A 12,366-nucleotide genomic window follows, 5' to 3' on the forward strand; every position below is an offset into this window, starting at 1 on the left:
TATAAATAATTGGAAACTTACAGTTGACAGAATTAGTGAAATGAATTTTATTGCCTTTTGCCTTACATTTTTTTCTTTATCAAGAATTAAACTGCAAGTGTTTTGCAATATTTGTGAAATGTAACTTTTTATAACTAGAGAAACTGGTTCCTCTTTGTAAGAACTAAACACTTCTATCAAGTCTTGCAGGGCATCAGACTTAATATTAGTGTTATAATGCTTCAGTCTTGATAGCAAATCCTAATAAATTAATGAATAAATGAAAGTTTGCTCCATTTAAGAAATAATGCTACAGACTTGCCTTTATGTTCAGTTTTCTTTTACTGACAATTTCATCTTCGCCATGCGTTTTTAATTGTTCAGGAACCACTATTTGTTTTATTTTAAAATTCACATTGGTGACATTGGCCCCCTTTGGCAGAAATTTTGTTTTATCGGAGTCCCTACCCTTTAACTTCGTTTTGGACTTCTCTGATTTTAAATGTTTTTTAGTTTTGTGGCTCTTTGCCATTATTTTAACTTTAAAAACAATTTACCAAAACTAAAATATAACCTAAAAATATAGGGGCTCCATCAAAATTTCAACATGGCTGTGTCTACTGTCAAGCCAAAAGTAACTTTATGTACAATTACCATCTCGTTAACTAATTTTTTATCATTTTAACATATCTATCTATAGAAATCCAAGCTTTATTAAAGCTGTAAGGCTTTTTATTAATTGTAAGACCGATGTCAACGTTTCGCCTATTGTTGAAATTTTTTCATTATAGGTGTTTTAGTTAAACGTATTTTAAAACAAAATACATATAATGGAAAATAATAGTTACTAAATACATTTCAAAATATTGTATTTATCATTTAATATTTATATAAAACACAACACAAAATGGAATCAATGATTCCAAGATGGCGTCATATTCAGCCATATTTGAGTTTTAGAGAACGAAATTAATAAGCAATTTTAACTTTAAGCGTTATAAACTACTTGTTATCTTATCGATATTTGACAAGAATAAATTATTATTGTTAAACAGATGTAACTTTATTCCAAATAATCGATTATATGGTCTTATCAGGTGATACCATGAGAGATAAAACAAACTTTTAAGAGATAAAATCGAACATGAATTTCAAATTTCATTGCATAATTACAGATATAAGTTCCCTATTTAAAGCAAAACTACTTTGATGTGTAAAATTTAAAAAATGTCAAGTTTCTTTTACGAAATTTGTTACTGTGGTAGTTTATTCGTGTTGCCCATATTTGTTTATTTCTTGTTCTTGAAGGAGCCAAAAAATGGTAAAAGCATCAATACGAATTTAGGTAAAGAAATGACTTATTATTAATTATTACAAAACTTCCTGTCTAATAATTCTATTTAAAGAATGGTACCATTTTGTAAAGAAATATTTTGCCATTAAAGCAGTCAAAAAATACCAAAAAGAATGTGAAAGATTGTTTGACAAGGAGAGTTACGATTCAATAGAAAAGCCAAAACATTTGCCGTTTTATCAGGTACCTACATAAAATTTATTCACATTAAATAAAAAAATTACAATAAAATTGAAATATCGAAATATTTTAGGGAGACCTCCTCTTTCAATCGCCCAAATCCCCACCCCTGAAGGGGGTGGGGGCCATCATCTAGACCATCATCGCACCCAGATCTAGACATTTACCAAAAATACACAAAGTTTAGTTAAGTTACGTTAGTATCTATCCAATATTTTATTTTACCATTTCTTGGGCCGATTTTTTACCCTCATGATTAACTAATTGCCAGAGCAAATAAAAGATTGTCAAAATACTTTTAAAAATGGACGCGGCCTCTTGAGACAACACTGTCCCCTCTGCAAAAAAATATTAGATAAGTAATAGCCCCAAATGATCCCAAAAAAGTACCATTATTTTTATTTGGTCCCAACTCTTCTGGCAACACCTCCAACCAAGTATCATACAAAAGTGGTACAAGTGAATTTATATAACCAACCATGCCACTTTCGTTAATTTCGTCATTTTCTTCGTTATAAATTTTTGATATCGCAGACGTTAATGGATAATTCATCNGCCTTCGAATATGGATTATAGAACCATTTAAAAGACTTAGAGTAGTTTATCATGGATTTTTAAGAAACCGTCTATCAAACGACAGCAACAATAACATTGAATATGTCCAATTTCGATTCATGTAAAAAAACCATTAAAAAATCACGTATTTTTCCATTTTTAAAATTTAAAAATTTTAGTTGGAATGCGGCATCAAATTCACTTATTAAATCTCCTCAAGATTACACCACCAATCTTTTGGCGGACGATATATCAAGGGAGGAATGGAAAGATCAGGAGTGGCTGGAGTTAATGTAAAGTAAAATTTCAAACAGACTCATCTAGTTTAATATCTGTAAGACAAATTGTTTAGGGGTGACCAAAAAGGGTACGAACAATACGGCGCATTTATAGGATATATTGGGGGTGCCCAGTTCCCAGCGGAAACCCCTCTACATGTTCCCGGATTCCGTAAAAGATATTACGGAACATCGGATACTTATTGCCTCGATAGAGATATTTGTTTGTACGTTACCGCGCGTGATGGTACCTTATTTTGTATTGGGGCGAAACGATTCAAATGGGGTTGTAAAAAGTAAAACAGATAAATTACGTAATATTCTTATGCTTTATTAAAAATATTCCTGTCGCTAGTTTGAGATATGGGACCGTATATTTTGGGAATGGGAATTTATTTGCGATAAAGGAAAACGATATTTTCTTGGAATACCAAGGAGCGGACGAAATCGTACCAAAAACATTAACAGCACATTTTTCTGGCAAGTAACGATAACAAAAACCAATCACTAATTGTACAGGGTGTTTCTGAAAAAAAAAAGCATGCTTTTGAGGGTGTTAACTAAATGCAATCAGAAAACTAGACGAAGTTGCAATCCGAAGCCGACCCTGGTCGTGAATTAACAACGTATAAGTACATAGAGAAATTGCGATAACAACTAAGTAACTACATCGATAAAAAATATAAACATTAAACAGGCTATGGAAAGGCTAATAAAGTAAATATCAACAGCTACTACGCATAATCATCATTGTAATAACAATTAATGAAATAATTACTTTGTTCATCGCTGATAGTATGCAGTACTGTTTAAAGTACATCTCAATGTGGTATTGAGAACACAAAATACAAAACAAAAACACATACAACATGGATGCTGCAGCTAATTGAATACGGCGTTGCAATGTCGCGTTTCCTTCCAGAACCGGACTGCCCCTTGATTGTACATTCAAATACGTTTTTCTCGAAAACGGTTTACTTTCGAACCACTAAGTTTAATTTTCTTGTTTTATAATGCCCTATCACCCTCTGCAAGCTTGCTACTTACTCCAGAAACATCCCTTATACTAAACATTTTGAATTTACAGTTGACGGTAAGGATTTAAAGTGCGTAATTCATATAAACCCAAAAACAATAATACAATTCGAAAACAAGTTCCAAGATGGCTGGATTAGAAAGCAAGGCTTAGCTAATTGTGTAGTTAATGGTGAAGATGCCAAAGGGATCATCAGTTTTTGGTATCAAACTCAAAATTCCGGTAACATATTTAACAAAAAAAAATCCAACTTTAAATAATCGTATTATTTTTTAGAAGACAAAGTCCGAATTCAAACTATAGTCAAACCGTCACATTCGAAAAACTACTTGCCGCCAGAAAATTTTGTACTACCCTTTACCGACCCCTTGTCTACTAAAATAGCCCTGACAGGAGGAAAAGGAGCTTCCCTATCCCTACTCACAGCGATACAAACGAATGACGTAAGTATTCTTCTTTAAACTACAACTTTTACGTACTACTTACAATATTATTTTAGTTTATTGTGCCAGCGGGGTTTGTAATACTTAGCAATGCCCTAAACAAACTTTTAGAAGAAAATAAGAACATCAAACGGGCCCTTGAACAACTAGAGCATGCCTGTTTCGGAAAAAGTGATCGAAATATTGGAGACTGTTGTGAAGAGTTAATTAACGTCGTTGCCACATCTGACATAAATCGCTAATTAAAATCAATTTTTAGAGTTACCAGTTTGTTAGCAAAAGAACCAGTACCTCGAGATATTGCAAACGAAATTATCAAAAATTTGAATTTGCCCTCAAAAAATGGTACGCCTGAAGTAAAATGGGCAGTCCGATCGTCAGGTGGATAAATGAACAAACTCAAAACGAAATGCACTCTGTACTAAAAATCGATAATTTTTTTCAGGAACCATCGAAGATTCGGAGGAATTCTCAACCGCTGGTCAAAACGCGACATATTTGGGTTGCCAAACAGAAGAAGAAATTTTAGAAGCTGTACCGAGATGCTGGGCGTCGTTATTCACATTTCAAAGCGTCCACTACAGAAGGAACCATGGACTACCCATCGTCACCGACATGGCGGTAATCGTACAGAAAATGGTCCCGTCGGACACTTCCGGTGTAATCTTTACATGTCACCCTTCCACATCCGATATGTCCCAAATGGTCATAACTTCCAATTACGGCCTTGGAGAGGTAAAAACGATAACAAAAATTCACAACCCTCCCCATGACGTAAACATTTTTAGAGTGTCGTATCTGGGCAAGCCGACCCTGACACCTACATTTTATCAAAGACCTGGGACGACAAGATTTCCATATTATCGAAACAGAAAGGGTCGAAAAAAGTTAAAGTTGTTATGGCACACAAGGGTACCAAAGTTACCGAAATCGACCCGGAATCGGAAGGAGAATGGAGTTTATCGTCCGAACAAGCACTAACATTAGGAAAAGTTGGCTTGCACATAGAAAAAACGTTTGGGTCGCCGAGGGACATAGAATGGTCCTTTTGCGAGGTCAAATAAAAAAAAAAACAAAACACGCCCTAAGTAACAACTGAAGTCGGTAAAATCAATTTGTAGGGTCAACTTTACATTTTACAATCGCGACCAGTTACAACATTAAATTCGTGGACGGATTTCGAACTGACCCACGAATATGATACCCCCGTAGTGGGACCAGATTTCGCGTACACCAAAGCCAACGTGGGGGAGGTAAAACCTGGGGCAGAGACCGTTCTATCACACGACCTCGTTACTACGACCATAAACAACTCTTTTACAAACCTTAACAAAGTCAAAGCCAAAGCGATAATTACGAGTCATCATAACTGTCTGATGGACATAATAAACGTACGGTAACGTTCATGAAAATGGACGAAACAATTGTAAAAACAAAAGCGGATCATTTTAACAAATGACGTAAAACAAGTGAACAATCTCTTTTGTCCATTTTCAATGAACAGCACTGTACATGTATACGTATCAAATAGTTTCGATGTTATTGAATGTGAATCTTTTAGACTTTACTATCAAGAACCGAAGAAGATATAAGTATGGGAGTAAGGGCTTGTGAACTGGCCGTTTTCGGGCATTATGCCATAAACGAAAAGATGCACAATATGGCAAAAAAAATTTTCGGAACCAAAAAAACTTATCAGTTAATTCCAGAAATGTTAACACTTTTCAAAAATACTGATGCCACTGTAGCAGAGACCGAACAAATTGCAAAAAATCTAGAAATAATAATCGATAATAACGATTCTTGCGAAACCATACTCAAAAAAATCAAAGAGGCATTGAAAATTATAGAAACGGTCACAGACCGATACTGCCACATCTCGAGGGTTAATGTTTTTTATCAAGCCATCGTGTTCAGCGTCTTAACCAATAACAAAACCGGTAAGCAATTACAAAACCAGAAAATATTAAAAAAAAAATAATAACATACATTTACAGACATAAATGACGAAGTATTTCAAGACATTGTATTGATACTATCGATCTCAGCAAACATTATATCGGCAACAATTCCGAAACAATTGGAACTGATTGCAAAAACTATAAAAAAAGAAAATATCAGCGAAGAATTCGTCAACATTGACCCGAAACTGGGACTTGAATGGCTAGGAAATAAATCGCCAACTGTAAAAAGTTTACTGAGTAATTTCCTAGACATCCACGGACACCGAGTTTATAAAGAAGTACAAATTTTAAACTTAAAATGCGCAAAACTCATTCAATTGTTTAATTCCAGTTCGAACTAGCTGAACGTTCATGGAAAGAAGATCCAAGCAGGCTCATTAGCATGATACAGGCCAATTGTCGTAAGCAAACAACACACGAAAAAACAAAAGAAAATTTAACAGTTGACGAAACTCTAAATAAACTTCAGACATTGAAAAGTTATCCAAAAAGGTATGTACAGTACTGTCCATAAAAAATGGACATTCCTGGACAGCACGTGACGCAAATAAATTTATAGGATCATCTTAAAGTATTTCATCAACAAGTGCATAAAGTCCATGCTGGATCGCGAAAAAACAAAATGTGATGTAATAATGGTAATAGACAAACTCAAAAGGGCAATTCGCACTTTATCAACGCGAATGGTGCGCAACGGTCACCTGCCCCACGACCATTTAATTTTTCATTTGAGTTTGTACGAAATTGAAAAAATTATCAAAAAAGAAAACATTGCACTAGTGGCTAAGTAAGCAATAATAAAACCATCGTATAATTACTTTAACCCAAAAAAAAAAAAAAATTGTTTAGGGCAACAAGAAGAAAGAAACTTTATCCCCAATGGAATGATCTGAAATTCCCCGAAATTGTGTGGGGAGTTCCAGAGCCATTAAAGAAAAAGTCCCTTCTAGAACTGCTATCCTCTCATAGGGAAGGGGTATCCGTAAAGGGCACTCCCGTGTATCCGGGAGACGCGGTAGCAAGAGCGTGTGTTATAAAATCGATCGACAACATCGACCATTTAAAAAATGGTATTTATAACATAATAAATAATATTATGCTTAATAACTACTTTAATTACAGGCGACATTCTTATCACTTATTCAACTGACATAGGGTGGTCACCGTACTTCCCCATGCTATCTGGGATAGTTACTGAAATAGGGGGACTTATATCACACGGTATGTGAATTATACTACTTGTAAATCAAAAATAAATAATTAATAAACACTTTAGGAGCAGTGGTAGCTAGGGAATATGGCCTGCCCTGTATCGTTGGGGTTGAAAATGCAACAGAAATGTTTAAAACAGGAGACAAAATACTTTTGTCCGGTAAAGAAGGAATAATAAGTCTTTTAAACGATAGCAACAACACGGAATAATAATAAAAATATTTAGTACACATTATTTTCGTTAGTCTCCCCCCACCCTCGCGTCTTTGTCACCGTCGTATTCCTTTACGACTACTTTTGTTTTCATTTTCTACTGTTTTAAAGATAAAAACAAATAAAAAATGATTGGCATTATTTCTATGTTAGAAATAAATATTCACGTTGCATTTGTTTGTTTAGTAATCATTAATACCTGAAACAAACTATACATCGCTTTATAGTAAGCGACAATAATAGAACAAAAATAAAAGGCAAGGTACCAGTGCTTTTTGTTTCGCTTGAAATATAATAAAACAAGTAACAATCAGTTTTGTGCTGAATGTGATTGTTTAACGAATGTTAGTATTAGCACAAAACAACAAAATCATAAATATCTTTATTACATTTTAGACAATAGGTACGTGCTTGTACTAAATTATAAAAATAAAATAGACCCATAAGATTTATTTATTTATTGTGCTAAAAAGATACATTTGGATGAGCTTAGAAAGCTCACCATTTCCCCAAAATTACGTTTGTTCATTTTCGTACGCCATGGCCACCCCCTTACGTCCTTCTTGTATCACAGCTGGTTCATCTTTACCTAAATTGGGGTCCAACCCCTTCCAGCTTCTGGCACCTAAAAATCCCGCCCCATAATGTGTATTAAGGGCAACTGTACCGTCACTGCCCAAAGCGACTTGAGTTTGTTCTTCCAAATCAACACTGTCCTCCTCTTGCGTGACAGATTGTCTAACTTTACCTGTTATTAAACTTACGTCTGCATCTTCGTTTGCTTTTCTTAAATTTAAATTTTCCAAATCTGTTTCCGAAAAGTATGTATTAAAATCGTAAGAGAACTGGAGCTGTTTGGCGTTGGGGTTGAGCGCCATTTCTACGTCGTAGGGGGTGACTATTGGCTGATAAAAATCACGAGATTCGTATAGCTCGTTCATAGAACAACTCACTAAAATGTAAACTTCAATCTAAAATTATAAAATTAATTAATACACTACATAGTATCATTTACGTTATAAAAAAACAAAAAAAAAAAGTAAAGTTCCAAGTTGAATTTGAATCGCTCGATTTACGTTTACGGTTCGAATCTCAACTGAGACTTCAAATTTTTTTTTGTTGAATAAGAAAAATTAATTTTCTTACTTCTGGAAAGTTTGCTAATTTGGCAACCGTTGGTCTCCCAACACTAATTAGATAATATTTCTTGTTGTTAAGTTTTAGGAGCTTTTTAACCCTGTCAATTACACTTAGATAATTTTTAATTGCTAAAGTTCCGATGATTATTCCTAAAGTTTTACTATCTTTGATTTTTTCGTAAAGAAAATTACGCCTTTTAATAACTCTCAAATCCTGTTGGAAATTTAATATCTCCAAAGGACTTTCGTTCTCTGGATTACAGTGGTAAAGTTTGGCCTCTTAAAATAGCAATTATTGTTAATAACAACCACCCAATACATTTATTGTTGCGTAACTCTCACCTGAATATCTTTGGGAAAGAATGTTTACCTTTCTTAAATTGTTACTAACAAATATCGTACACTGTAAACCTAAACTTAAAGAAGAGTCTGTAACATCTCTAACCGAAACATTTTTAAAAGTGCTAAGGTTTGTACGCAATTCTTCTAAAATAAAAAAAAGCAACTTAGTAAATATTTTGAAACGAAACATGAGGAAAAACAATGACCAGCCTACCTAAATAATTTAAATATGGAGTGTCCATTAAGATTATTACTTCCTCATTATTTTGATTATCGAATGAACCAAAAGCATTCACAAAACCATCTACATTAAGTTTCCCTTTTTCGAAAACTTTTAAACAAGGCACTTTACCCGATTCTTTAGAAAAACATATAGGACCGAAATGGATTATTGCATCCCCATCTACATGTGCAGCTGTTAGATAATCAATACAACAACTAGTAAATGTTTTAAAAGATTATATTTAATAAGAGACCTTACATCATTTTTTACCTTTCATAAGCTGTATCAGCCATTATATAAACACGTTGCCCTCCTAGAAGGGACTCCAAAAGTATACTTATTTGTACCGAATCAGGTAACAGAAAATCAGGAAATTGTAGACAAACCTTAAGATAAAATAATGTAAAAGGAAATAAAGTTACAGGGAAGAATAACTCACATTTTTGAAATTATTTTCTTTAATCCAATTAGTACACTTTTCAATATCGTACACTGATTCTATTTCGTCAGATTTTGTTGTTAGAACACTCGAGGTATTTACTGTTTTATCTAAACTAACTGCTTCGTTACTAAAAAACGCTGCCATTTTTCTAAATAAATTGCAATTAATACTTATTTCTATTTTACGATTAATTAATAAGAAAACACGAGATATTTTCAGTAGGTTATGTTATTGTTTTCTTCACCCATAGATATTTCATGCGACGCTGCCATAATGAGAGTTGCCAAACGATACCATATTTAGCCAAAACAAAACAATCCCTTTTAATATTTATTTATTTATTAACAAAGGGTTGTTATAGAATTAAAGCACTTTTAAAGGTGCCAGAACTTAATGATAATAATAATAGAATATTATCTTCTACTTAAAACATTAATTAAACTATAATTCCGGGGTATCCGNCTACCATGTTCGTTCGGTAACTAAAAAGAAACTTTTTGTTGTTGTGTCATTTGTTGTATATTCCGCTTCTGTCTGTCTGTCTGTCTGTCTTTCTATCTATATATATAGAGAACTTTCATATTCTTTTTGCCATTTTTTCACAATTTTTATATGCCGAATGTTGAAACATAATGTTACTCTTGTTAATCAAATAGAGGGGGCCTGCTACATAACAGATCGGTGGTGGGGAAGTTGTTGTCTCCATGTGATCTTTATAAAGGCTAGCCTTTCTATTAATTAGTAGAATTGGGTAGTTGAAGTGTTGCCATCTATCGGGCATAGCGCGAATTACAATGCTGTCTTTAAAAAAGTACCGATGAGGATAATGATATGTTTCATCATCGCATTTTGCATGGTCACCCTTGCACGTCTAGTTTCTTAAAACGAATGCACATAATAAGCTAAAATTAGGTCACCAGAAGGAATGTCTATATTATTACATAATAATCGTTAGGTAACGAAAATCTTTGCATGTAAACATATTAGTGCATTTATAGAGACAAAAAAAAATAGAAGTACTTATAGGGAAACAATTTATCATAAACGCTAAAATGGTAAAGTATTATTGAAATGAATTCAACACAGTTTCAAACATACTCTCATAGTAATTCATTAAAAAAATGTCAGAATCATATATACACCAACGAAAAGGTAATAAGTATAATATTATATATATGCAGGCATGCTTTTATACTTTTCAGATTTACCTTTTAATACTTTTTTTGCATGTTACACTATTCTAAACGTTCCATACCATTCATTACATTAAAGATTAATTTTGCCAAGTACATGTTCTCCGTTTACGACTTGCAAAATTAATCTGCACACATGAAAGACAGATAGAAGACATCACATTTCAATACAACTGTTATACTGTACTATCAAATCAAAAAGTACCCAATAAAAAATGAAATGTACCTGTAACAAATTAGCCACGATTACGTAATTGGCACCATTTTTGAGCGAAATACTTATGTAGCAAGCTATTTGATAGGGATTTTGTGTATTTGTGTGTAGGATAACATTGGGTTAAAATTTTAGTGAAATTCATGCCTGACAACCCTCCCCCTCAAGCCCCCGTGATGCCAGTGAGTAATGTGGTGGCAGCTCCACCGGGACAAGGCGCCGTTTCCCAGGGTGGAGCCGCACTTCCTCCTGGATCGTCTGCACCCCAAACACCGCCGGCAGCTAAAAGATTTATTTAAATTTTGTATTATTATGACGTGTACTAGTCCAATAATGTCATTATTAACGAAGCTACGGCATGGCAAAATCGATTTTTTTCATGTTTCTAACAACAAAGTGGTGCTAACTTTAGCCCTAGATTAAAGTAGGGCAAAATATAGGGCTAGAATTGCTGTAGTGTATGTATGTAATAGGTGGATTAGGGTTGAAAAATTGGGGCTAAACGTAGTACCTACAATGTACGTTCTTAAATTCGTTAGTATATCATGTGTAAAAAACGAAACTGCATTTTCCGGGTCTATATTATAATATACAAATACTCGCCTTAGTCTTTCTTATAGGCATTACTGCTTATATGACTTTCTTTTTGGCCCAGTGGTCAATGTTAACTAAATATGGTTTGCTAATTAATCCTATCATCAGAAGGTTGTATAATATGTAGGTATTAGTTGAAGTGCGTGATCTTTCAAAATAAAGGTCGTACTACTTCAAACGACAAGTAAATCGTAGAAATACTATTATTTTTTAATGATAAGGTTTTAAGATTGCGTAAGGAATAAAATGAACTTGGATCAATTTCTCTTATTTTGTTAGACGATAGATCAATCAATGATAAATTCTCTGATTCAAAAATTGGAGATACCACTTGTAGATCGTTATTATCTAAATACAAATATTTTAAATTTTCGATCTGAAAACTAGGTGAAATCGATTGTATCGAGTTGTGAGACAGATACAAATGTTGTAATTGATTCAAATTGCAAAAGACTTTGGTATTTAGGCTTTGAATATTATTATAAGACAGATCTATCAGACTAACACTGTTTAATCCCTCTAGACTGTGTTCTTCAAGTATTTCAATATGATTGTTATTAATAAACAAAGACGTAAGATCTTTGTTGGAATTAAAAACAAAATCTGGAAGAATTTTGAAATTGTTATGTGTTAATTGAAGAACTTGTAAATTAAAAAGACTATTGAAGCAGCCATTTTGGATTTCTTTTATGTTATTTGAATCTATAATTAAAGATTCTAGTTTTTTAAGTCCTAGAAAGGTGTTGTGCTTTAAAATGTCCCAGTTTTTGTTGTTCTTAAGCGTCAGATAAAATAGATTGGTAAAGTTCCCAAAAATTGCCCCTTCCATTCCATTTACATCAGTAAAATTGATTTCGACCGAAGTTAAATTTTCAACGTTACGGAAAATATTTTTTTCAAAATTAATAGTACTATTCGTAATCACTAAACGATAAATTTCACCATTATATGAAGGGATGTCGTATATATTCTCATTTGGATCTTTAAAAACACAAACAACTTCAT

The 12,366-nt window shown here is 33.3% G+C and overlaps 4 protein-coding genes across 4 annotated transcripts in view; 1 reads left to right on the forward strand and 3 right to left on the reverse strand.

Annotated features, from left to right (window-relative positions):
- The window catches only part of LOC112904091 (testis-expressed protein 10), a 3,637-nt gene extending 3,041 nt beyond the window's left edge, over positions 1 to 596 (reverse strand). The window contains exons 1-2 of the mRNA XM_025973328.1: positions 302 to 596; positions 22 to 240 (exon numbers count right to left, since the gene is read on the reverse strand). Of these exons, the coding sequence (XP_025829113.1) occupies positions 22 to 240; positions 302 to 511 (429 nt within the window). The 5' untranslated portion in view covers positions 512 to 596. The remainder of the gene's footprint in view (positions 1 to 21; positions 241 to 301) is intronic.
- Positions 597 to 2,073: 1,477 nt separating this feature from the next.
- LOC108739647 (putative phosphoenolpyruvate synthase) lies at positions 2,074 to 7,236 on the forward strand (the record flags this gene model as incomplete). The annotated part of the gene is made up of 18 exons (XM_018473647.2): positions 2,074 to 2,189; positions 2,248 to 2,361; positions 2,421 to 2,642; positions 2,702 to 2,826; positions 3,434 to 3,604; positions 3,659 to 3,825; positions 3,882 to 4,027; positions 4,085 to 4,206; positions 4,271 to 4,560; positions 4,614 to 4,880; positions 4,947 to 5,216; positions 5,387 to 5,765; positions 5,823 to 6,067; positions 6,121 to 6,281; positions 6,349 to 6,576; positions 6,639 to 6,859; positions 6,912 to 7,010; positions 7,066 to 7,236. Coding segments are annotated over 18 exons (3,489 nt in total), but the record flags the coding sequence as incomplete, so codon positions are not given.
- A 421-nt stretch (positions 7,237 to 7,657) lies between these two features.
- Positions 7,658 to 9,806, reverse strand: LOC108739649 (2-(3-amino-3-carboxypropyl)histidine synthase subunit 2-like). The gene is made up of 6 exons (XM_018473648.2): positions 9,358 to 9,806; positions 9,189 to 9,304; positions 8,910 to 9,133; positions 8,696 to 8,839; positions 8,361 to 8,632; positions 7,658 to 8,185 (listed from the first exon to the last, which is right to left on the reverse strand). Exons 1-6 carry the CDS (start codon positions 9,502 to 9,504, stop codon positions 7,730 to 7,732), a joined length of 1,359 nt encoding a protein of 452 aa, XP_018329150.1. The 5' UTR covers positions 9,505 to 9,806; the 3' UTR covers positions 7,658 to 7,729.
- A 1,102-nt stretch (positions 9,807 to 10,908) lies between these two features.
- Positions 10,909 to 12,360, reverse strand: LOC112904095 (leucine-rich repeat transmembrane neuronal protein 4-like). Its single transcript, XM_025973335.1, has 2 exons — positions 11,534 to 12,360; positions 10,909 to 11,049 (listed from the first exon to the last, which is right to left on the reverse strand). The coding sequence occupies exons 1-2, from the start codon at positions 12,188 to 12,190 to the stop codon at positions 10,909 to 10,911; spliced, it is 798 nt and encodes a 265-aa protein (XP_025829120.1). The 5' UTR covers positions 12,191 to 12,360.
- Positions 12,361 to 12,366: the final 6 nt, after the last annotated feature.

The sequence above is a fragment of the Agrilus planipennis genome, unplaced genomic scaffold (genome assembly GCF_000699045.2).
Source record: "Agrilus planipennis isolate EAB-ADULT unplaced genomic scaffold, Apla_2.0 scaffold162, whole genome shotgun sequence".
NCBI lineage: Eukaryota > Metazoa > Arthropoda > Insecta > Coleoptera > Buprestidae > Agrilus > Agrilus planipennis.

Coding starts and splice junctions, on each gene's coding strand:
- LOC108739649 (XM_018473648.2), bottom strand. CDS start 9,504: ATGGCAGCGTTTTTTAGTAACGAAGCAGTTAGTTTAGATAAAACAGTA. Junction 8,840..8,909: donor TCCATATTTAAATTATTTAG/GTAGGCTGGTCA, acceptor TTTTTATTTTAG/AAGAATTGCGTACAAACCTT. Junction 8,186..8,360: donor AATTAGCAAACTTTCCAGAA/GTAAGAAAATTA, acceptor TTATAATTTTAG/ATTGAAGTTTACATTTTAGT.
- LOC112904095 (XM_025973335.1), bottom strand. CDS start 12,190: ATGGAAGGGGCAATTTTTGGGAACTTTACCAATCTATTTTATCTGACG. Junction 11,050..11,533: donor CGATTTACTTGTCGTTTGAA/GTAGTACGACCT, acceptor TAAATCTTTTAG/CTGCCGGCGGTGTTTGGGGT.